Consider the following 22744-nt stretch of genomic DNA (forward strand, 5'->3'; position numbering starts at 1 on the left):
GTGTTATAACACATTCTGATACATGGAATTTTCCCACCAGCTTTGACTTCTTCACTGTTGCATGCCACCATACCAATGTTCTCAGCAGTCTTCCTTCCAAATGGTCAATGAACCAATGAAGATTTTGCAGCTAGCTAATGTAAAAAGCTGCAGGTAGATAATGTCCCGCCTATTTGCTATCTGCAGTAAGGAAACAAAACTCATGCCAGCTAGCATAGAAATATCAATGCTGCCCTTCACAATAGCCATGGCTTGTGAAAGTAGTTAACCCTTAGTACATAGTAGTTGTTAATATTTAATCCTGAGTACATAAATCAAACATAGGCTTTTCTGTGTCTATTAGCTGATTGGAAAAAGTGAGAGGCAAAATTTAGCCAGAGCTGTTCAGACCAGACAGAAAGCAAGAACAAACAAGATAGCAAACAGAGAGGCTGCTCTTTGCTACCTCCATTCGAGCTATGAGCCTAAGGCCGTGGTGGCGAACTTATGGCACACGTGCCACACAGAGCCCTCTCTGTGGGCACGCACACTCTCTTCCCAGTCCTAAGCCTTCAGCTAGGTTTTATAAAACCTTTTCATTTTAGGCCTCTGCTGTTTGCAAAAAAAAAAAAAAAGGTTCAATCAATCAATTTCAACTTTTCATGGGAAAAAAAAGATCTTGCAAAGTTGAAATTGATTGATTGAACTTTTTAGTCCCACTCAGTCTGCCCTTACCACCGAAGCCCCGCCCACCTGGCACCCGACCATACATAAGTGGGTTTTGGGTTGCAGTTTGGGCACTCGGTCTCTAAAAGATTCGCCATCACTGGCCTAAGGAGACCCTGATAAGTGCAGTAAACGCATCTTTGCCTCCCTCTGAAGCATCCCTAGTAAAAAAAGAGCAGTACAAATTCTGACCTTGTGAAAGTAGTGTAATCCTATTACAGTCAACACTGTGATTGTTTGGCAATTAACAACGGTAAATCTGGTAAGATCAACCTTTCTTGATATCTGTAGATATCTGGAAAAATAGTGTGTAACAGCTAAGTAGTTGTGACTTTTGAATCTTGTGTTGTAATCCAAGTTGAATGAAGTTGAAAAAATATCAGAGTCATGCAGGAAGATGAAGCACAAATGACATTTTTATTTAATATTTCTCTTCTCTTCCTTCCTTGACCAGCTCTGGCAGCAACCGCTTCGCCGGGCTGCCTAAAGGAGGCGCAGCAAATGACCAGTTTCCTTCCCGCGACAGAGGAACTTCGCGCGACGGTTCCACTTGACAGGTTGAAACAACGGGCTACCATGACGGGGCAGAGAGCGAGCAATCGACTCCGCTCACTCCTGGGGCGAGAAAGAGAAGGAGGGGGAGGAGAAATCAACAACCCTTTAAGAAGAACAACCCATGAAGGGCTTGAGCAGGGGGTTGGGCTAGAAGACCGCTAAAGTCCCTTCCAGCTCTATTTTATTCTCTGAAGAGTGAGGCAACTGGAGTAGCGCCTAGTCACGTGACAAGACCAGGTCCAAGGTTGTGGGCGGGGCCAATCTCGGCCCCCGCCTCCTTCGCCTGCTTCATTCTATAGCCGTTGAGGTGCTGCGCGCTGACGCTCTGCGCCCTCATCCTGTTCTTCCTCCGCGCTCTCTGGTCGACTGAGGACTTTCGCTTACTCGTTCCCATGGCTACTGAGCGGCCTTTCCAACTGGTGGTATTCGGGGCCTCGGGCTTCACGGGGCAGTACGTGGTCCAGGAGGTAGCGCGAGTAGCTGCCGAGGATGAGCTGCGAGGCTCCTTGCGCTGGGCCGTGGCCGGGAGGTCTCGGGAGAAGCTGCAAGAGGCGGTCGAGAAGGCGGCCACCAAGTTGGGTAAGAGAAAGCAAGGAAGGTGGCATTGCGGAAGGTGGGCCTTGTTCTCGGCTCCATCCCAAACTCTGCAGTAACAAGAAAACCTCCGCGCAGTTTCCTGGGCTGTAGTTGGAAAACAATAATGATGTGTCTGAAGGTGACCTTAATATTGTAGTCCTGGGGGTCGGTCGGCAGCGAAGGGAAAAGGGTTTCCTCCAGTCTGGTCCTCCCCAGATGCCTTGGACTGCGTTGCCCAACATTTCAGTTAGCACAGGGTGTGCCATTTGGGCGGGGCACATCTGAAAGGAGAGAGAGAAAAAAAACCTAATGTAGTTGTTTCTTTCCATCATTGAGATAAAAATCTGGAGGCTTTGATTAAGAATGTAAGAGTTGCTGATTTTGATCGAAGTTTAATGCGATCAAATTGCTTGTCTCACACGGCTAGGTAGAGGTTTTAAGGTTCTATCATAATCAGTGTTTGTTTATTCTTCTAGTCTGTTTTAATTGCCCTCTCACTTAAAATCATATAAAGAGTGTCATTATATGCAGCTCATTGACCAAGTGTGTGGAGTGTGTATATCTGTGCTTCCCATCCTGTTTGGGGCCAGGGAAAGTGAGATAAAATTATGCATAAATCTGCATTGATTTAGATGTATAAAATGAAGCCAGAGAAGTTAGTATTTTGCAGTTTTATACTGCAGTTTTACAATAAGAACACATTTAAGATGGCTTGCTTTACAACCTTTTTCACAACACTGCAAGATCTTTGGAAGTCACCAAGCTTGTTTCCAAAACTAGATTTGTTCAGTGAAAAGAAACATTTTTGCATTTTGGTCCTCATGCATTATCTCTATTTTGTATAATATTTACTTATTATTTGTTTTTCTAGTGAGCTTTTGTAACAAGTGACTATCTTCCCACATTTGCTTCTCCTGAGAAACCATATTTGGGAGATAGTGATGGAATTTATATAGAAGTAATAGAATTTGTTTACTAAAAGCAATTGGAAAACTAAATGTTGTAAAAAATAGCATTACTCTCATGAATAATGGTGGATTGAATAAAAATAATTATAGAGAGCTTTTGAGAATAACATGTCAATATTAAATTTTCAGGGAAAGCAGAACTGAAGTCAGAAGTTGGCATAATACTATGTGATGTCAGCGATTCATCTTCTCTTGTTTCTATGGCTAAACAAACGAATATTGTTCTAAACTGTGTAGGCCCAGTAAGTGCTTTCTTCTAGTTTTTTTTCATGAATAAATAAAAAGTGTGCTTGTCCTGAAGCAATTATTTAAAACATGATATTGTTGTAAGATATTGCCAGAAATTTATTTGTTTTTTTATGTTTTGGAATAATAAAGTTTTTGTTCTTTAGGAAGATTTTTATTTCTTAAAACAAGATGTTTCCTAGTTAAATGCAAGTTAAAGAGAAAATCCTATTTCCTAACACTCAAAATGAAATTCATAATATTTTTATTAATCACTCTTCTACAGTGTTAAGCAAATTTAAAAAACTTGTGCCGCAGTTGGTGCCCGAAACAAATGGAAGTTAATAAACTGTTAACATCAAAGTAGTTTATATACATTATTTTATGCTAGAAAATTTAATTCTTAAGCAAATTTAAATTATTAAAGTATTGTATTAAGTGTGTTTAAGTATTGAATCTAGAGAAAGTATCTCAATTCCAGATCTTCATATTTGCAAACTAGGAAATTATCAAGAGAAATGAAACATTTTGAGGCAGTTTTACAATAAACTACAAGAATACTAGACTGGATAATATTTTATCATTGGTACATTACTCCATGCTTGATTGCCAAAATGAATAATTCAATAATAAGTCAACAATTTTGAAACAAGGTATCTCAAATGGGCTAATTTAAGGATTGTGTCCAAAATCCGGAACCCATGACTTCTATGGAATTAAAATTAGGCTAAGCCCAAGAGTGACATGGAATAATTCAACTAGAGTTCAGTACTTTATTTGCTTACACATAGCTGGTAGAATCTTACCAGGCTAAATCCTTACTATTACCAACCTACAGATATATCCTGGGAGATTCTAGAGCAATGGTGGCGAACCTATGGCATGGGTGCCAGAGGTGGCACTCACAGCCCTCTCTGTGGGCATGCGTGCCATGCCTCAGAGATGGTGAGGGACTGGCCCCACTGCCCTGGCCCCGCCCACCCAGTCTGCCATGACCACTGCAGCCACGCCCACCCGGCACCCGGTGATAAGTGGGGTTTGGGTTGCAATTTGGGCACTGGGTCTCTAAAAGGTTTGCCATCACTGTTCTAGAGAGTGGCTATTTTGTACTCGCTTCTTCTGTCTTCTATCCCGCTCTGAGCTGGTATATCTCTTCTCCCTCCCCTTTCTGGAATGTTTGTCTTCCTTCCTGGGAAACTGCCATTTCACTGTAGTCTGTCATCCAACTTTCCCCTCTGTGTGGGCACCATCTCACATTTTATTATATACAGGGCTTTTTTTGTCATAGAATGCCCAGAACGGAGTTCCGGCACCTTTTTTGGATGGATCCTTATAGGGTAGGCAAGGCGGGTTGTGTGTGTGAGTTCCGGCACCTTTTTTTTTTTTTTTACAAAAAAAGCACTGATGATATAAAATGTCACAAAACATTTCTTGTGATTGGTTGCTGTGTTTTACTGTGCTGTGCAGTTCAACTTGAGCTATTTTCAAGGCAGATACATCTCTGAATATCTCTCTGAATTTGTAAGAACTTTTCCAGTGAAGGCAGTATATTAGATACTCTGCCATTGTTGAAGGTGGTGAGGTATCTGATAAGGAAATATCTCTGAAATGAAATCTGTGAAAGGGATCACAGATTCTGTAGTATAGAAATAAAACTGGATGAGGCTTCAACAGTTAAAGGAGACATATAAATAATAAACCAGAAGAGTGATTTAGATAATTTTCCTAATCTGGATCTACTGTACGAAAGAGATCTGTTAAAACTTTGATAGTTCTATAACAAGAGGCAAAGGGAAGAGGAAAAGAAAAAGATCTGTTAAAACTTTCAAAGTGAGAAAGAAAAAGAAACCAAGTTCTAGGGCTTTATTTGATGGGACTAAAAACTAAGATCATAGGGAATAAGGGGAAGGAATATACTGTAAAGTTGATTTATTTGATCAAAAGTAAAATAAATGTGTTATCTCCAATAATCATTAATGGACTTTTTGTGATTAAGGTTGAATGATCAGATTATTAGCTAAAACATAACTACATCATACATTTGTTAAAATTCCTTTACTCTTTTTTTTAAATGGAAACAAAACTTCAAATTAGGTCCATTAAAGTATCCTGGATTAATATATATATATTTTTTGGTCTTTTTTTTTCATTCTTACAGTACCGTTTTTTTGGAGAGCCTGTGGTAAAAGCTTGTGTTGAGAATGGCACAAACTGTATTGACATTAGTGGAGAACCACAGGTATGTAAAATTAAGAAAATAAATTAGATTTTGAGGAATAATATTTGGATTAAATCATTGAGAACACAATCCTAACTCTTTTTACTTGTATTTCTCAGTGCAGGATAATTATTTACTTCACATATCAAACTTTATGCTGGTGGTCTACATAACATGTGATGTAGCATCTATGGATACTGGGAACTGCAACGGTTTTTTTTAGGTGTCTGTGGTTTCCTCTACTCCCACAAAAATCTCCTTATTCATCTCTCATTTCCATAAATTAGCAGTGTGAATGGTAGACAGGAACTGTGTTTAGGATAGTAAAAGTATTTTTATTTATTATTTTTATACTGCTTTTGACTCTGGGAATCAAAGAAAATACATAATTGGGGTTTTCTTTCCCTGTTGTTGTCATCATTTTGTGAGATACGTTGGGCTGAGAGATGGTGAATGGGTTTGCACCTGGGTTTTCTTAGTTCAGTTCCCAGCAATTAAACAGCTACACAACACTGGCTTTTTTAGATGGAAATTGTAAAATTCTGTAAACCTGTGCTGGATATTAAACATAACTATTTTAAACCTAACTGAAATACTGGATTGTTTTGATGGTTAATAATATTTACTAAACAAACATAACATTGCAAGATGGCACAATAGCCAAGAAAACAGTTTAAAAAAATAATGTTAAGAAATTTGTTATTGTTGCTTGAATGTTAGAAATGCATTGTTTGTTTGTTTATATAATATGGCATTTCTAATTTAGTTTCTGGAAGGAATGTATCTACATTATAATAGCAAAGCTGAAGAAAAAGGAGTATATATTGTTGGAAGCTGTGGTTTTGATTCTATTCCAGCAGATATGGGAGTATTATTCACCAAAAACAGCTTAAAAGGTGATTTTTATGCTTGATTTTCTTTTAATAAGTGCTAGGAGAAATATGGTAGCTACTTTATTTGAATGTTTAAAAATATTAGATTAGTTCATGGTGAAATAATAGCCTGAATTCTAAAACTGGTTCTGGCTGATCTGGCAGCCTTGCTTCCCACACATCTCTCGTTGAAACCTAGCTGTGAAATTGAGAAAGAAAGACACTCCCACCGAATTCTAATCTTTCAACAAAGTCAGTAGAATGCTTCTGTTTCTAATGTCTTCTACAGTAATTACACTGTTTGCAATCTACACTACTATGTCTCATGCATCCTAAACACTTTACTTATTTCATTTGTTCTGTGCTTTTTATTCTGAAAAGTACTTGATATAAATAAAAAATATGAAAACAATATAAAAAGCTAGATTCACACTAAAATAAACAATTAAACACCTGATAAACATTTCTTTACAGAATTTCTAAATGTTGAGAGGGGGGCCCAAATATAATTCTTGAAGGAGTCCTTATTACAGACTGGGAACTACATGCAAAAAGTCAGAAAGGTTGGCCTCTGACAGTGGAGACTGTGTCAAAATATCTATAGGAAAAGGCTTTAATAGTTTCATAAAAAGAGGCAGTTCCATACATAACTCTAGGACTGATTTAGATGCCAATACCTTCCATTGTACTTCATTGTAATTAGCAGATAACACATATTTCCTAAATGCAACCATCATTTGGTTCCTCTACCTTATACAAATTAGCAGGGTATAATTTTTTTACCACATTTTGAATCAGTTGCCATTTTTGCCTAATTTCCATGCAGACATTCAAGTGAATCGTGTTGTTCTCCTCAAGATAGGGTGTAATCAAGATGTGGATAAACATACATAATCAAATCTATCCAGTTCAAGGATATCAATGGCAGACTAGGCATAATAAAGAAAAATCACTCCTTATTGTAGCTGTCTGCACATCCGGTGGCGTTTGAAAATCAAAGAACACTTCTAGACTATGAACCTGGTTTGGGAGAAAATGGAATCCCATCCACAATTGGTTGAACCTCAGTTCCCAATTCAGGTTTCTATTTCCACTAGCAGTTCTGTTATTTCTGGCTTCATTTTCAATATGTTTTTCCTCATGTATTCCATTTTCAAATTTAGACTTTGTTCAAGGGTACCAATTCTTCCTTAAAACTGATGGTTAAAAGCAAAAGTGTTTCAAAAGTTGGATTATCTTCCTCAGGTTCATATCAGTGTTGAGCAAAATGACAGACAATATAAAAGTACACTGAGGGACAACACAGGTCAGTGGCCTAAATATTGAAGAATAGTCTTTGAACATCAGCTCTCTTATATAGCAAAACAGGGAGGAGCACATCTTCTGCTAAAGAACAGTATCTCATAGAGTTGATTCCACCAGAAGGTTTAGAAAGGTACTATTGTTAATACTACTATATTGAAACCTGCTTAGAGATACAAGAGAAATAACCAGGATCCTATCCAATTTCCAGACTTTCCAATACATAGGCAAACACCAGAAAGGCAAACTTCGTGTTCCTTGATTGACTAGAGTAGCAATAGCCAAGAGTCATGGGAAGATCACACAGATCGTCTATTCCAGTGATGGCAAACCTTTTAGAGACCGAGTGCCCAAACCGCAACCCAAACCCCACTTACATATCACAAAGTGCCAGGGTGGCATCAGCATTGTGGTGCCCTCAGGTGGGGGTGGGGGGCGTGGCCCACTGGGTGGGCATGGTTGCGGTGGTCACAGCAGACTGAGTGGGCGTGGTCGGGTGGGCGTGGCCACCTTGATGTTGCTTGTGGGGGGGATGCCTGTGTAGGCTGGGCTGGATTGGTGGGTGTGGCGGTAGGCAGGAGGCTCGTCCTACAGGGTGAGGCAGGGGGTAGGGCGGGGATGCCATTGCTGCGGAGCAAGGCTAGGCAGGGGCGGCGGCTGCCTGACACCATCAGCACCCGCACACAGAGGCCGGGGAACACATGATCTACCACCTCTACTCGAGCTTGCTAGCCAGCTGCTTCACCTCCTTTGTGCTGGGTGGGACTGCCGTTCCGGGCGCCAGCAGTGGCCTAATGGACTTCTGCGAGTTGGCGGCAGTGGCGGCAGGCGTGCCCACAGAGAAGGCTCTGAGTGCCGCCTCTGGCACGCGTGTCATAGGTTCGCCATCACTGGTCTATTCCCTTGAATTTTTCAGTGAGCTGCTCAGGTGAAACCAGGGTCTATTACACCCTTCTTCAGTCATGGTCAAGAACCTGAAATAAATCTGATTTGCAACCTGTTCAGTCTTGAAGCACTTTGCAGTTAAATTTGTATATTTCAGTGGATCAAGTAGAAATTTAAATCCTGGTTTCTGTACTAAAGGAAACAAGTATTAAATGAACATGTTTCCTTTCTTTCTCTTTACAGAATAGCTTATGTGCCTCAAGTAAATTGGATGTTGTATTGTTGAATATGTAAAAAGACTTACCAGTACTATACGTCAATTATCCAACAGTAATAAACATTAACAAACTGACAGTAAATTGACAGTTTTTAGAATATTAACTTTCTTACTATCACAGATAATTATTAACTTCTTTCTTTAAAGGTACCTTAACTGCACTTGAAAGCTTTTTGACTGTAAAATCAGGACCAGAGGTTGGTATATTCTTTCTTTTCACTAAATTTGTTGTGACCAACTGCTAAATTATAAAAACTATAGCATGAAGCTGAATATGGCCATTAGTATATTTTAATTATTGGCAGATTCTTATTTACTTATTTGTTTCATTTACTTTTTGCCATAACCTAATAAAACTGAGCAGTTCATAGCAAGATATAATACCGATAATTTTGAAACATTCACAGTACATTATATATAAAAACAAGAGCAGTACCAGCAATCAGCAAAATAGCAAAAAATATCTCGTAATGCTTGTTCTGGTCTAATTTTTTGTTTTCATACATTTTTTGCTATGGCCACAGTGTTAACAAACAATATATGACATTGAGTACATTTTATATTTATTTATTTGCTGCTCTACTCTAAACGGCTGTAGCAACATAAACAGCTCCTTAAAATTTATTATGATATATTAAATAAAATATTACCATTGGCAAAGACTTTTGATATTTATCTAAATAAAACAGTTAACAATAGAAACAAATGCAATTATAGTGCATCTCTATCCAGAAAAATAGATCCCTCAATAGAACTTTTTCCCAACTACCCATAAAGCAAGAATTTTGAAAAAGGAAAGAAAACCATGCACTTTCCAGAGGAATCTTTTAATGCTATTTTCACCAGTTCTCTGACCGTGTTGCTCACTGAATAAATGTAATGCCCATGTCCCCAAATTATGGATTATGTGACCCTTTCTCATGCCTGTTTCTGTAACAAAATGATTGAGCAAAAACAAAGTAAAAAAATGGCCACTAATACTGCAAGCACGTCGCTTTTTGGTATGCATTAATTTAATATCTCAATCAGTTTGGGTATACATAATTGGTATATATATGCTTTCATGATTGGGTTAATAGTGTAGATGTGCCAAAATAGAATGTTATTCCAATATAGTATGTTGAATTATAATGCCATTTTAACAGGGTGCCTGTATTCATGATGGAACTTGGAAATCAGCTGTATATGGCTTGGCAGATAAAGACAAGTTGAAGACAATTAGAAAACAAATTGGACACAAGCCACTTCCAGTATTTGGAAAAAAACTCAAAAGGAGGTATAGAATATATATACATATTTAGTGTTTTAAGTTGCAAACATGTTCACTTTTTTTTAGAGTGAAGAGAAGAAAATGACATTTTTATAATTTTGATCTGTAATCTGTTATTCAACCCTTTTCCTGAAATGAAATGTGGTATTGGAATTTATCACTAAAAAGTAGGTGAACAATTCTCTAGACTGGAGGCGTCTATATTTTGCAGCCCCAGATAGGGATTTTCCACTATTCCCCAAAATTGCAAATCTATTTTGCAATTATACTTACCCAAAATACAAAAACAAGCTGAAAATGTTAATCTCAACCCCAGTAATATCATTGGTCTCATTCCCTGTCACCCTTGGGGGAAAAAAAACACTGCCTATCACTAGTGTAAATACCGTACTTTCCAGCGTATAAGATGACTTTCGCAAGCAATAAAATCGGTGCCGAAGTCAGGGGTCGTCTTATACGCCGAGTCGTCTTATGCGCCGGAAATTACGGTAGTTTCCGGCGTATAAGACGACTTTCTAGGCATGTGACTCGGTGCCAAAGATGGGGGTCGTCTTATACGCAGGGTCGCCTTATACGCCAGAATATACGGTATACTTTTGTTTTAAAAGTACAGATCCAAGTTATGTTTGTTACGTTTCATCTTTTCTTCATCTGTTTTAGAGGCACAGTATTTTACAGTAATGAGTTCAAAAAGTATTCCATTCCATTCATGGGATCAGATGTCTCTGTAGTAAAGCGAACTCAGCGGTATTTGCATTCACAGTTGCAGGAAACACCTGTAAGTTTATACGTTATATGTTATAACATTAGTTTTATCTCTCTTTAACAAAAGGATACAAACTTCCAACTTTAATATAAGTTATCCATCTATGGTATTTTACTTTTTAATAATAAACCCCTGTCCACATCTTATTAATTTTTCAAAATCTGTAATTAGGGCCTCAGCTATCTAAGTTATTCTTCAGAAGAGGCAAAATTTCCACCTGCTCCTCTTTAGCCCATTACTTTCAGGCATGAGTCCTTGTTTATAAGACCATGTTCAAGCAAATAATAATTGCTCAACTCCAGTCTTATACTTTAAATTTTCTTAAATGGCAAATAGGAGGAAGAATATAATTGTTTCCCTTATAAAAATGTCATGGTATTCCTTTGGAATCCTCAATTTATTTCTAATGTTTTGTTTATAGGCTGACCATCCTTTAATCTCAAGGATTCTGAATACATTTCCTTTATGTTACCTTTAGAAAAGTATATTACTGTGCCTTCTTATTGCTTTGACCACAGATATGTTGCTAATACTGTGTATGTGACAATGTAGACACAGTATTAAAAATGTTTAATGTCTGCAACTGTTCTTTCAATGTCCTGATTAAGAATAGGAAGTATATTTCTAGATTAACTTTTTAAATAACTTTGCTTGGCTTGTTTCTGAATAAATTCTTGCCCCTGATTTTTTTTTTTTACTCAGAATTAATTTGATTAAATGTTTCATGGAAATGGATACTAAACTTGATATGACTTGCCTCCTATTCAGGTGCAATATGCTGCTTACACCACCGTGGGTGGTCTCTCTTCTGTCATAAAACTCATGTTTGCTGGTCTTTTATTTTTAATGCTTGTGAAATTCAACTTTGGGAGAAAGATCCTGTTAAAAGTAGGTTTTCTTTTAAATAGTTTTGAAATTTGACAATTTTTGTCAATTGTTCAATTATTCTGAAACTTACTATGAAACTGCTTTTTTTAGTATCCTGAATTCTTTTCTGGAGGACATTTTACAAAAGACGGGCCAACAGAAAAACAGGTAATTTTTAGGGGTTTTTTTAGATACTAATATTTTTGTAATTATAGTTTTCTGCATATTACTAACTGAATCATAAGCTACACTTTATGCAGCAAAGGAGTTGCATCTTTACTATTCTATTTTTAATCTTATACCTTAACATGAGATTGATATATATATTGGATCAAACATATGTTGTGCTCTATAGCCTATATTAGAAAAATGTTTTAATCCTATACATGGATTATGCATTGAACATCTAAAAATGCAGACTAAATATCTCTGGGTTCTGTAAACAAATTGAGTGAACAATGGCAAATGCTTCTTTTGTGAATGCTAGGATACATTAATAGTGTTGAAGTCCAATAGGCAAACTTAATTTGTTTCACCATTGATTGTTTTACTCAGATTTGCATTAGATATGTTCAGGTTTGCTGTATGGCATCAGAAACTACATCTGAATGTAAAATAAAAAAGGCAATATGTAATCTTGTAAACCTAAACCTTATCTATAAGTTGTATTATAGATAACTTCTCATGATTTCAGTCTGTGCAAAAATTCTTTGGCTAATCAGTAAGAATTAAATTGCAATACTATTTTCTCTTAGCATGGCATGCATATCTTTGAATCTAGTTTGCTATGTCAAAAATACTAAGCCATAACTAAATTTTTCTCTTACCTTAAGGTTACATATACTTTGTTTTTCAAATCAGGTTAGAGATAAAATCATTCTAAAATAATTTGTTTTCATTTCCAAAATGGATATAAATTTAGGATGCAGTGTAATTGTATATATGCTTGATATACACGGAGGAGCTGTCTGGTGATATAATGTTGTTTATTTCTTATCTTTTGAATGACAGATGGAAGGAGCATCTTTTGAAATGACCTTTCTTGGAGAGGGATATAGCACAGGACAAAATCCACAGGAGGGCAAGCCTGATGTTAAAATCTGCACCCAAGTGAAGGGACCAGGTAGAATAGTAATATTGGAGCATAATTAATTGTATTACTAATTATATACAACAATATTTTATTTAATATAAAACATGATTCATATAGCTTTAAATATACAAGTAGCAGTTCCATATGGTTTTGTGGGTAGTTATGTCTGCAAGGTAGATCAGACTGACAAAAGTAGTGCCATGGCATTGCAGTGTACAGCCTGCCCATTTTACATGCATTGTGATTGTAGATGTGCACCCAAAAGAGGTAGAGTTTGTGATACAATAGCCTAATACATTATGGATGAATGTAGCAGGATTCTGTGGTTGCTGTGTGTGGAGTTCTATCAGATTAAACCTTTTACAAATAAATAAGAAAGCTATGCATCACATCACGTAAAAAGGTACAAAATGTTGCATTTTTTTCTAGCAGTAGATAATAATACTTGGTGTTCCTCTTTGCTATTCCAAAATAACTCCAGCAATATTAAAAGTCTTTTTATGTAAACAAGATTTTAGAGAAATAACAAGCAAGTATGTGGTTCAATTCAGACAGTTCACCAAAACGGTTGTTTAAAAATTTGTGAGCAAAGCATCCTTGCTTTTCTTCCTATTTAACATTAATCATACTTCGTCAATTTTCACAATACCACAGATTAAAAAATGAAGTAAAGAATGATGGAAATTAAGTCTATGCTTTGTTTCCTAACTCTAGAATTTATAGAAATGTATCCATTCCTGAGCAGTTGAAATACTAGACTGAATCAAGATAATTAAAAGTTTCTTTTGTTTTTGTAGTCGTTATAGAGAATTTGTAATGTAAGACATGTAGAACTATTTTCCAGGATCTAATTATACAAAACCAATATTATTTGTGCAGTCAAATTTTCTTTCCTTCATGTACAACTGAAAGAAGGAAACCAAAGGGTAGATGACAATTCAAAAAGTTGTGAGGACCAATTTGTCTGAATAGAAATGCCTTCTTGTCATGCAGGTGTACCTCTGCAGTCAAGCCTTGAATAATATTGTGATTGCAATGTATACTTATAAGGATGCATGCAGAAATATTATTCTGTAATGCAAAGAGAAGAATTAAATTAATATGAGGAATGGTGGCCTATATGCAGAGGATGTGTAGTTACTTTGATTGTATATAAAACAAGTAAAAAAAAAGTTCTATCCAGTTTGATGAGGGCCAATTGCAATTTTATTTTTCCTTACTGCCAGATGATCTCTCAGTGACTACTAATTGGTCAGTAGTATGATCATGATGTAACGAGGCAAGGAATGATGGCGGTCAAATAAAAGAGAATTGGTTTTTATATATGCTTATGGTGAATCTAGGTTTATTGTTTCAATAGTGGCAATAATTTCTCCTGAGTTTAGCCTGGAGATAAATATTCATTAAAATCTTGATGCCACTACCCCAAATGATGTATGTTCAATTCTTACATTGTTTTATCCCTAACAGGTATGTTAAAAATTTAACAATTAATTTAGGATATTGATTGTATTTAAAGGTATATCAACAAAATTCCTCCTGAATACTTATTTAGAGAATGATTGTCACCAGGACTATCAGTATTTCTATTTTCATACACAGTATATACAAACATGTCAAAAGTCGCCCCGTAGAGGCGACAGGCAAGGAGGGATCCTCATTGATCACAGGAGGGCAGCAGCCGTTCTGTTTGATCCAAGGAAGCCCTCCAAACCGGCGGGGAAAAGACTGGCTACATTCGTGTAGCCAGTCAGAAGCTGCTGACAACTGAAGACAATAAGCACCAACAAATAACTTTTCAGCAACGTGGAGGAAACTAGGTGAGCCCCTGTCCTCTCTTTATGACTCTAAGACTTCTTCCTGGGAAAAAAACTGTCCAAAGCACCCCCCCCCCCAATGAGAGACGGAAGGGAAATTTCCACCCCATTCCCTCAGGAAAAGAAAAAATTAATTACTTGGGGGAAACAGAAAATTACAAGATTAACTTGGAATTAATACATATATATGATTTTGAAATTTGGGGACTAAAAATGTTTTTGAGACTTCTTTAAAAAAAAAGATTTGAAAAGCTTGTAATATAAGTTTGGATTTAAAAAGCTGGAAAATGGCGCTAATGACATATGGTGGTGACTTATGGTACTACAATTTGTTATGCCTAAAGGAAACTTGGCTTGAAGCCCTAATTTAGATAAGACTTTTGCTGTCTGTCCTTGGAAACTTTCACTTTTGAAGACAACAGCTGGGAAAAGGGAAAAAAACTTTTGGGCTGCTTATCAGTGTGGAAGAGATGATGAACTATTTTGAAACTGGCCTACCTGAATTACAATATAAATATTAACTTACTTTTAGAGCTGTGTTGTGGAGACGTGATTTCGATTTAAGGGGTATAGTTACTTCTCCCTTGTCATGGTCAGATCACTTCCTGCTGAGGTTAGATTTCTCGGTCCTACTCCCCCACCGCAGGGAGGCGGAACCGATTAGGTGGTTCCGCCCCAGGCGTTTAATGGACCCGGAGGGGTTCCAAATAGCGCTTGGGAGTTTTCCTGATTCCCTCCTCCACGAACCGGCTGAGTCCTTGGTCGCTGCCTGGAATAAGGCGGCATCAGGGGCGTTAGACCGGATTGCGCCTTTGCGACCTCTCCGTGATTGTGGATCCCGGAGGGCACCTTGGTTTTCCGAGGAGCTACGGGAGATGAAGCGTCAGAAGAGACGTCTAGAGCGATGCTGGAGGGCTAGTAACTCTGAATCCGACCGGACACTTCTAAGAGCCTATATTAGGACTTATTTAGTGGCGATACGAGTGGCAAAATGTTCACATTTTTCCGCACTTATTGCGTCTGCGGAATCTCGCCCCGCCCCCCTGTTTAGGGTGACCCGTTCCCTACTTAATGTTCGGGAAGCTGGGGAGCCCTTACAGAGTAGAGCGGAGGAATTTGTGCAATTCCTATCAGACAAAATCGCTCGGATTCGGACAGACCTAGACTCCGATTGGGCAGGGCCTTTTGAGATGACTGGGGCAGCTCTTAGCTCAGTTTTATGGGATGAATTTGGGTCTGTGACCGCTGAGGATGTTGACAGAGCGGTGGAAGCAATGAGCCCCTCCACTTGTTTATTGGACCCGTGTCCTTCCTGGTTGGTCTCGGCTGCCAAGGAGGTGACACGAGGTTGGCTCCAGGTGTTGATCAACGCTTCGTTGAGGGAGGGGTCTTTCCCGCAATCCCTGAAGGAGGCGGTTGTGAGGCCCCTGCTCAAGAAGCCTACCCTGGACCCGGCTGATTTAAATAACTTCCGTCCAATCTCCAATCTCCCCTTTGTGGGGAAGGTTGTAGAGAGAGTGGTGGCGCTCCAGCTCCGACGGTCTCTGGATGAAGCGGATTATCTAGACCCTTTTCAATCTGGCTTCAGGCCCGGCTTCAGCACAGTAACCGCTTTGGTCGCGCTGATGGATGATCTCTGGCGGGCCCGAGACAGAGGTTATTCCACTGTCTTGGTGCTACTTGACCTCTCAGCGGCTTTCGATACCATCGATCATGGTATCCTTTTGCGACGACTCGAAGGGGTGGGAGTGGGAGGCACTGTTTTACAGTGATTCTCCTCCTACCTCTCTGGCCGGTCGCAATCGGTATTGGTGGGAGGGCAGAGGTCAACCCCGAGGCGCCTTGAATGCGGCGTGCCACAGGGGTCGGTCCTCTCTCCCCTCCTATTTAACATTTATATGAAACCGCTGGGTGAGATCATCAGACAGCACGGGGTAAGGTTTCATCAGTATGCTGATGATACCCAGTTATATATCTCCTCCCCGAGCTCTCTCAGTAAAGCGGCCGATGTGATGGGCCGTTGCCTCAAAGCCGTGAGGGTCTGGATGGGGGTTAACAGACTCAGGCTCAATCCTGACAAGACCGAGTGGCTTTGGATGTTGCCTCCCAAGGATCATGTCGACTGTCCAGTGTTGACTCTTGCGGGGGAAAATATACCCCCTTCGGAGCGGGTTCGCAACTTGGGTGTCCTCCTTGATCCACAGCTGAATTTGGAACATCAATTGACGGCTGTGGCTGGGAGGACCTTTGCACAAGTTCGCCTGTTGCACCAGTTGCGACCCTACCTGGACCGGGAGGCTCTCCTTACAGTCACTCACGCCCTTGTCACCTCACGTTTGGACTACTGCAACGCGCTCTACATGGGGCTACCCTTGAAAAGTATTCGGAGACTACAGTTGGTCCAGAATGCAGCCGCGCGAGTGATAGTGGGTGCTCCTCGATACACCCACGTTACACCTATCCTCCGTGAGCTGCACTGGTTGCCTATTGGTCTCCGGGTCCAATTCAAAGTGTTGATCATTACCTTTAAAGCCCTATATGGCTCAGGGCCAGGCTATTTGCGAGACCGCCTACTACCTCATAGTTCCCTACGTCCGGTTAGATCCCACAGGCTGGGCCTCCTTCAGGCCCCGTCGGCCAAGCAGTGCCATTTGGCGGGGCCGCGGAGGAGGGCCTTCTCTGTGATGGCACCCACGCTTTGGAACCAGCTCCCCCCGGAGATTAGGACCGCTCTCACCCTGTTGGTCTTCCATAAGCTACTTAAGACCTGGCTTTTCCGGCAGGCCTGGGGTTTATAAAACCTGACCCCTGGATGATTGTCTTTGTACTGTTGTCCTGTTATGTTTTATGTGTTTTTTAATTGTTAGCCGCCCAGAGTCCTTCGGGAGTGGGGCGGCTTATAAATTTTAAAAATAAAATAAAATAAAATAAACTATTTCCCTGCAGGAGAAACACATTTCATTGCTTGAGATGATGGAATATTTTGCATTACAAATCTTTGATTGATGAACAATTTTTATTATAAAGACCATCTACAAAAAAATGAAATGGGTGCCCCATATTCAGCTTTAAATGGTAAAAAAACATCTCTAACACCTGTCCCCAAAGTCTTCAGTTTGATATGCCACCAAGAAAATATGAATGAAAATCAGAAAGAAATTCTCTCCATGTTGAAATTAATATAAAAGACTATTGCTTTAGCTCGTGATGAGACTAGAAATAACACAAAGGAGATAAAAGAACAATTTTCTAACTTAAACTTACAAACCCAGAGCATGACTACAAAGAAGGAACTAACAACTCAGAAAATAGAAGGAAAACTTGAGGAAGCAGATCTAAAGATGGAGGACCTAAAGTAAGGAATTAACCAACAGATTCAGATAACTGAAGAACTAGAAGACGGAGCAATAATATCGGAAATGGAAAAGGAATCTTACCAATCAAGAATTCAGGACACATTTGAGGAAAAGGAAGAAGAACTGATTGAATGGAAGATAGAGCTGTTAGGAGAACTGTGGGGAATTGGAGAAGGAGGGAGGCTGTTTAATGAATATCAATGGGTTCATTCTTCCAAAAATACTTTAACCAAAATGGTCTTTCTTATTCCAAACAATATACACAAAAACAGAGAAAAAATTACTTGATGATTCAAATGCACTGACTTGGAAAGTTAATTGGCAAAGGAAGAAAGCTAGAGTAAGACTGAAGAAAATAGAGGTTTTGATCCATTAGATGGGATACTATATTATTAACTAGATCAGTGGTTCTCAACCTTTTTAATGCCACAACCCCCAACCGGTCCTAAGTTGAGGACTACTCAACTGGTGCAGCATCGTTTGCAGAATGGGACTTTTGGTGGGCTCAGCAGGGCAGAGACAACCTGGACACTTCCTATTGGCTTTTGAAAGCCAATAGAATTAGACTCTATTCAAGAGAGTCTATTCTATTGGCTTTCAAAAGCCAATAGAATAAAAGGGAGTAGCACAGCTAAGGAAAAGGGGGGGGGAAATGGTGGACTGCGTTGTTTGGTGACCCCCGAGAAATGGTCGTTCGACCCCAAATGGGGTCCCAACCCACAGGTTGAGAACCACTGAACTAGATGTTTGAATATGATGGAGAATATATAATTGCTAGAAATAGAAGTGCTATTATAACTAGAGAGATAAGTTTTGTAATTAGAATATTAGATTGTGGTATGAGAAGGGAAACAGGAAAATGCTAAGAAGTTTGAATAAATGAAGCTTTTGGTTACCCAAATATAACTTATTTTGAAATTATAAACAATAGAGACATTTTGAACACTGATGGGAAATTAAAATTATAAAAAGCAAAAACAGGATACTGATTGAACATAGGGATATTAAGTGCAAATACAATTAAGATACGTTTTGGTTAGAAAAGTTATCTAAAACTGACATTATTATTATGAGAAAAATGTAACAAAGATGTTGATATTAAATTATATATTTATTAATATCAATAAGAATTTTATTTGCCTAGTGTGGGAAAACAGGTACTACTGGAAGAAGAGAGGAAACATTTGATGGTGCAATATTGGATCTAGATTGAAGAAATTAATATATACCACTGAATTACTAATGAACCCAGACAACACGTTGTCTATTGAATATTTGATTGTAAAACTAGAAAATTAATAAAATATTTATTTAAAAAAAACATTATTATTGCTTTTTCCTGTGATTTTTGTGTCAGACTGTTGGTGGTGCAGTGGTTAAAATGCAGTATTGCAGGCTAATTCTGCTGACTGCCAACTGCCAGCAATTCAGCAGTTTGAGTCACACCAGCTCAAGGTTGACTCAGCCTTACATCCTTAGAGGTCGGTAAATTGACCCAGATAGTTGAGGGCAATATGCTGACTCTGTAAACCGCTTAGAAAGGGCTGTAAAGCACTGTGAAGTGGTATATAAATCTAAGGGATATTGTTATTGTTTCTCTTGACTTCCCTTCTCTCTCCAAATTCTTGTAAGCCCTTCCTGTCCTTACTGGCATTCAAGTAAAGCAACTACTGTATCTGCTGTATTATCTACTGTATTTCTATTTCATCACGGTGGTTTCATTTTCCATCTTCTTCATCTCAAATTGTTGAGTGTAATGATATCTCTCTTTACAGAGGCTGGTTATGTTGCTACACCTATAGCAATGGTACAGGCTGCTGTGGCACTTCTTAAGGACAAGAATTCTCTTCCCAAAAAGTGAGTGTTTATCTTCTAATTGTGAAACATCTATCTTATTTTGCATGCTATGGTTACTCAATGAAAATAAGCACCAGAGGAATTTCACAATTGCTAGTGTCAGTTCTTTCAAAGAGGTTGAGTGAAATATATAGGTAGTCCTCGACTTACGATCACAATTGAGCCCAAAATTTCTGTTGATAAGTGATGTATTTGTGAAGTGAGTTTTGCTCCATTTTACAACCTTTCTTGCCACAATTGTTAAGTGAATCACTGCAGTTAATAAGTTAGTAACATGGTTGTTAAGTGAAACTGGCTTTCCCATTTATTTTGCTGGTCAAAAAGTCGCAAAAGGTGATCACGTGACCTTGGGACATAGCAATGGTCATAAGCATGAACCAGTTGCCAAACATCTGAATTTTGATCACATTATCATGGGGATGATACAATGGTCATAACAATGAAAAACAGTCATAAATCATTTTTTTTCAGTGCTGATGTAATTTTGAACGGTCACTAAATGAACTGTTGTAAGTCAAGGACTACCTGTATTTAAGGACAAGAAACTAAATGGCAAAATCCTACTAGCTGAACATGCAATTCCATGCTATGGTAACTCCCATTTTATAAACCCTCATTATCCACATATTTTGAGCTATTTATAGAAAGCGGGCAGTGAGGAATAAACCTTAGAAGCAATGCACTACAGGTAGTCCTTGACCTATGACCACACTTGAGTCCAGATATTTTGTCGCTAAGCAAGGCAATTGTTAAGTGAGTCATACCTCATGTTATGACTTTTTTTTTGGCCGTGATCGTTAAACAAATGACTGCAGTTAACTGAATTGTATATTCATTAAGTGAATCTGGTTTCCCCCATTGTCAGAAATTCCCTAGGAAGGTTGCAAATGACAATCCCAGGCCCCCGGGATATTGCAACCATCGTAAATACAGGGCCTTTGCCAAGCACCCAAATTTTGATCACATGATTGGAAAGGGTACTGCAATGGTCGCAAGTGTGAGAACCGGTCATAAGTCACTTTTTTCATTGTATGGTAACTTCAGTCATTAGACAAATGGTTGTAAGTTAAGGACTATCTGTATAAGGAGTTTCATTAATCTTATCCCAATATTTAGCTGTATAATATTTGGTCAAGGGAAACTCACACTACGTTTTTACAGGATCTTGCCAAGTACAGTTCTTGGAACAAGTGGTAAAATCTGAATAAATCTAAACTAAGTTTTATATACCATCCAAACTTGGTTTGTGAATAAGAGAATAACCATAATACTCTAATAGAAGGAAAAGAATGTTACCAGTTTCTTCAAATCTGCTTATCATATATATGATTTGAGCTGCAATCCTATGTACCTGGATATGTTTTATTGAACTCAATAAATTTACTACGGTGCAATCATGTTTAGGGTTGCGCTCTCTATTGCATTAGTTATCCCATAGTTATTTCATGCATCGAATCTATAAAATCACTGGTATGTTTTTTCCTTTTTTAAATTACAAACTGTACATTAAGATAAATGATTTTTGAGTTATGTTAGAAGAAAAACCCATCTTTTAACCCCCAAATTGCATTAATATTGGAGTTTGCATTAATGTGGTTTGTTGTAACAATTTAGGGCTTTCTTGTATTTGTGTGTTGCTAACCACAAATGTGACTTGTGTTACAGAGGTGGTGTCTATTCTCCTGGGGCTGTGTTCTATAATACAAAACTTGTGGAGAGACTGAACAAGCATGGAATTGAATTCTCTGTCATAAGCAAGCCTGAAGTCTGAAAAAAAAAAAAAATCTACGGATACATGACCAGCAACCCTTTGTGTGTGTGTTTGACTGTGTGCGCGTACACATGCACATTCAAAATGATACCATAAATAATAAAGTTGATAAACTTAATGTAAAGATACTGTTGCTTGAATGGTTCACATGAAAGTTAGGAAGATGGACTTAGTATTGGAAATAGATATCAACAGCCATTAACTAATTAGCAGTAGTTAAGCTAATGGAATGATTCATAGAGCCCTCTTGCTTATTAGAAACAAACCCAATTTCTAGGAATCATTAAATCTAACTCTGATCCATTTCATTTTTAAACAATAACTGTGTATACTTTTTTCCTATTTGATTTTGGAAAGTTATTGCAGATTAAATTGTGAAAACTGTGTCAACTGATCAAATATTGAAGGTGGAAATAAATTCCATTGGCATCTTGTTGACTAATGGAATAAAATAATTGTCCTTAGCATAGGTCTTACTGAATCCAGTTATTTGGCATTTTTCTATATTTACTTGTTTGCTATAGCATTATGAAAGCATTTAACTTGTGAAGTTAAACTTCATATCTTAAGTATCCATTCCAGCTGAAACATATCTGAGTATCTGGCATTTTTAAAAACTTAAACTCATTTCAGAAGATGGTAATATATAAGATAATACTTAGTTGCTCTTATTTTCTTTGTTATTTTTCAATGCAATAAAAGGATTGAAAATCTGTTGTCGGTTTCATAAATGTTTAAAGCATAATTCAGCTATAGTGTAAGAATTAGCACGATCCAATATGTTAAGAATATGATACATTTCATCCTACTATCTTAGATAGTATTATGGAATACCAGCTCTAATTTCTTTTATAGCGCAAATTAAAAGCAAGATTATGAATTCTTATACTTAATGCTGAAGGCCTTTTATTTTTTTACATCCCTATCAGAAATGGGATGTTCTTATGAACCACTTATGCTTATTCACAATTTTGGAGGCAATGAGATAATCAACAACATAAACTAAATGGATATATAAAAACTTTTATTTATCAGTAATTGTGGTACTGATAAGAAGAGCTAAGAAAATAAAGTCTCATTCCAATAAAAGAGAAAGCTGAAACAAGCAAAAAACCTTATTCAGTTAAGGAACTACCAAGGAGAAACCACATCCCCTTCCATACTGGCAGGGCAAACTACTGTATATAAACTGAGCAAACCCCATACTCATGTGCACTGATGATGTCACCTAGTCAGGTAATGAAATGTCTGCAAGCAGGCATTTCAAGCTCAGAGAGCATCAAGAACTCCCTAAGTCTCATTGTTTGGAAAGGAAAGTTCATAATCGGCAACAACAACATTTTCTTATTACTCTGTTGTTTGGA

At 38.1% G+C, this 22744-nt stretch overlaps 1 protein-coding gene across 1 annotated transcript; it reads left to right on the plus strand.

Moving 5' to 3' along the window:
* Window positions 1-1359: 1359 nt before the first annotated feature.
* On the plus strand, window positions 1360-22094 carry SCCPDH (saccharopine dehydrogenase (putative)). The gene is made up of 12 exons (XM_039327022.1): window positions 1360-1839; window positions 2934-3046; window positions 5188-5268; window positions 6014-6143; window positions 8731-8780; window positions 9729-9859; window positions 10514-10631; window positions 11388-11507; window positions 11598-11654; window positions 12498-12609; window positions 19528-19609; window positions 21275-22094. The coding sequence occupies exons 1-12, from the start codon at window positions 1653-1655 to the stop codon at window positions 21378-21380; spliced, it is 1287 nt and encodes a 428-aa protein (XP_039182956.1). The 5' UTR covers window positions 1360-1652; the 3' UTR covers window positions 21381-22094.
* The last annotated feature ends 650 nt before the right edge of the window (window positions 22095-22744 follow it).

This window comes from Crotalus tigris, unplaced genomic scaffold (assembly GCF_016545835.1).
Source record: "Crotalus tigris isolate CLP2741 ecotype Arizona unplaced genomic scaffold, ASM1654583v1 scf7180000024349.2157984, whole genome shotgun sequence".
Lineage (NCBI taxonomy): Eukaryota > Metazoa > Chordata > Lepidosauria > Squamata > Viperidae > Crotalus > Crotalus tigris.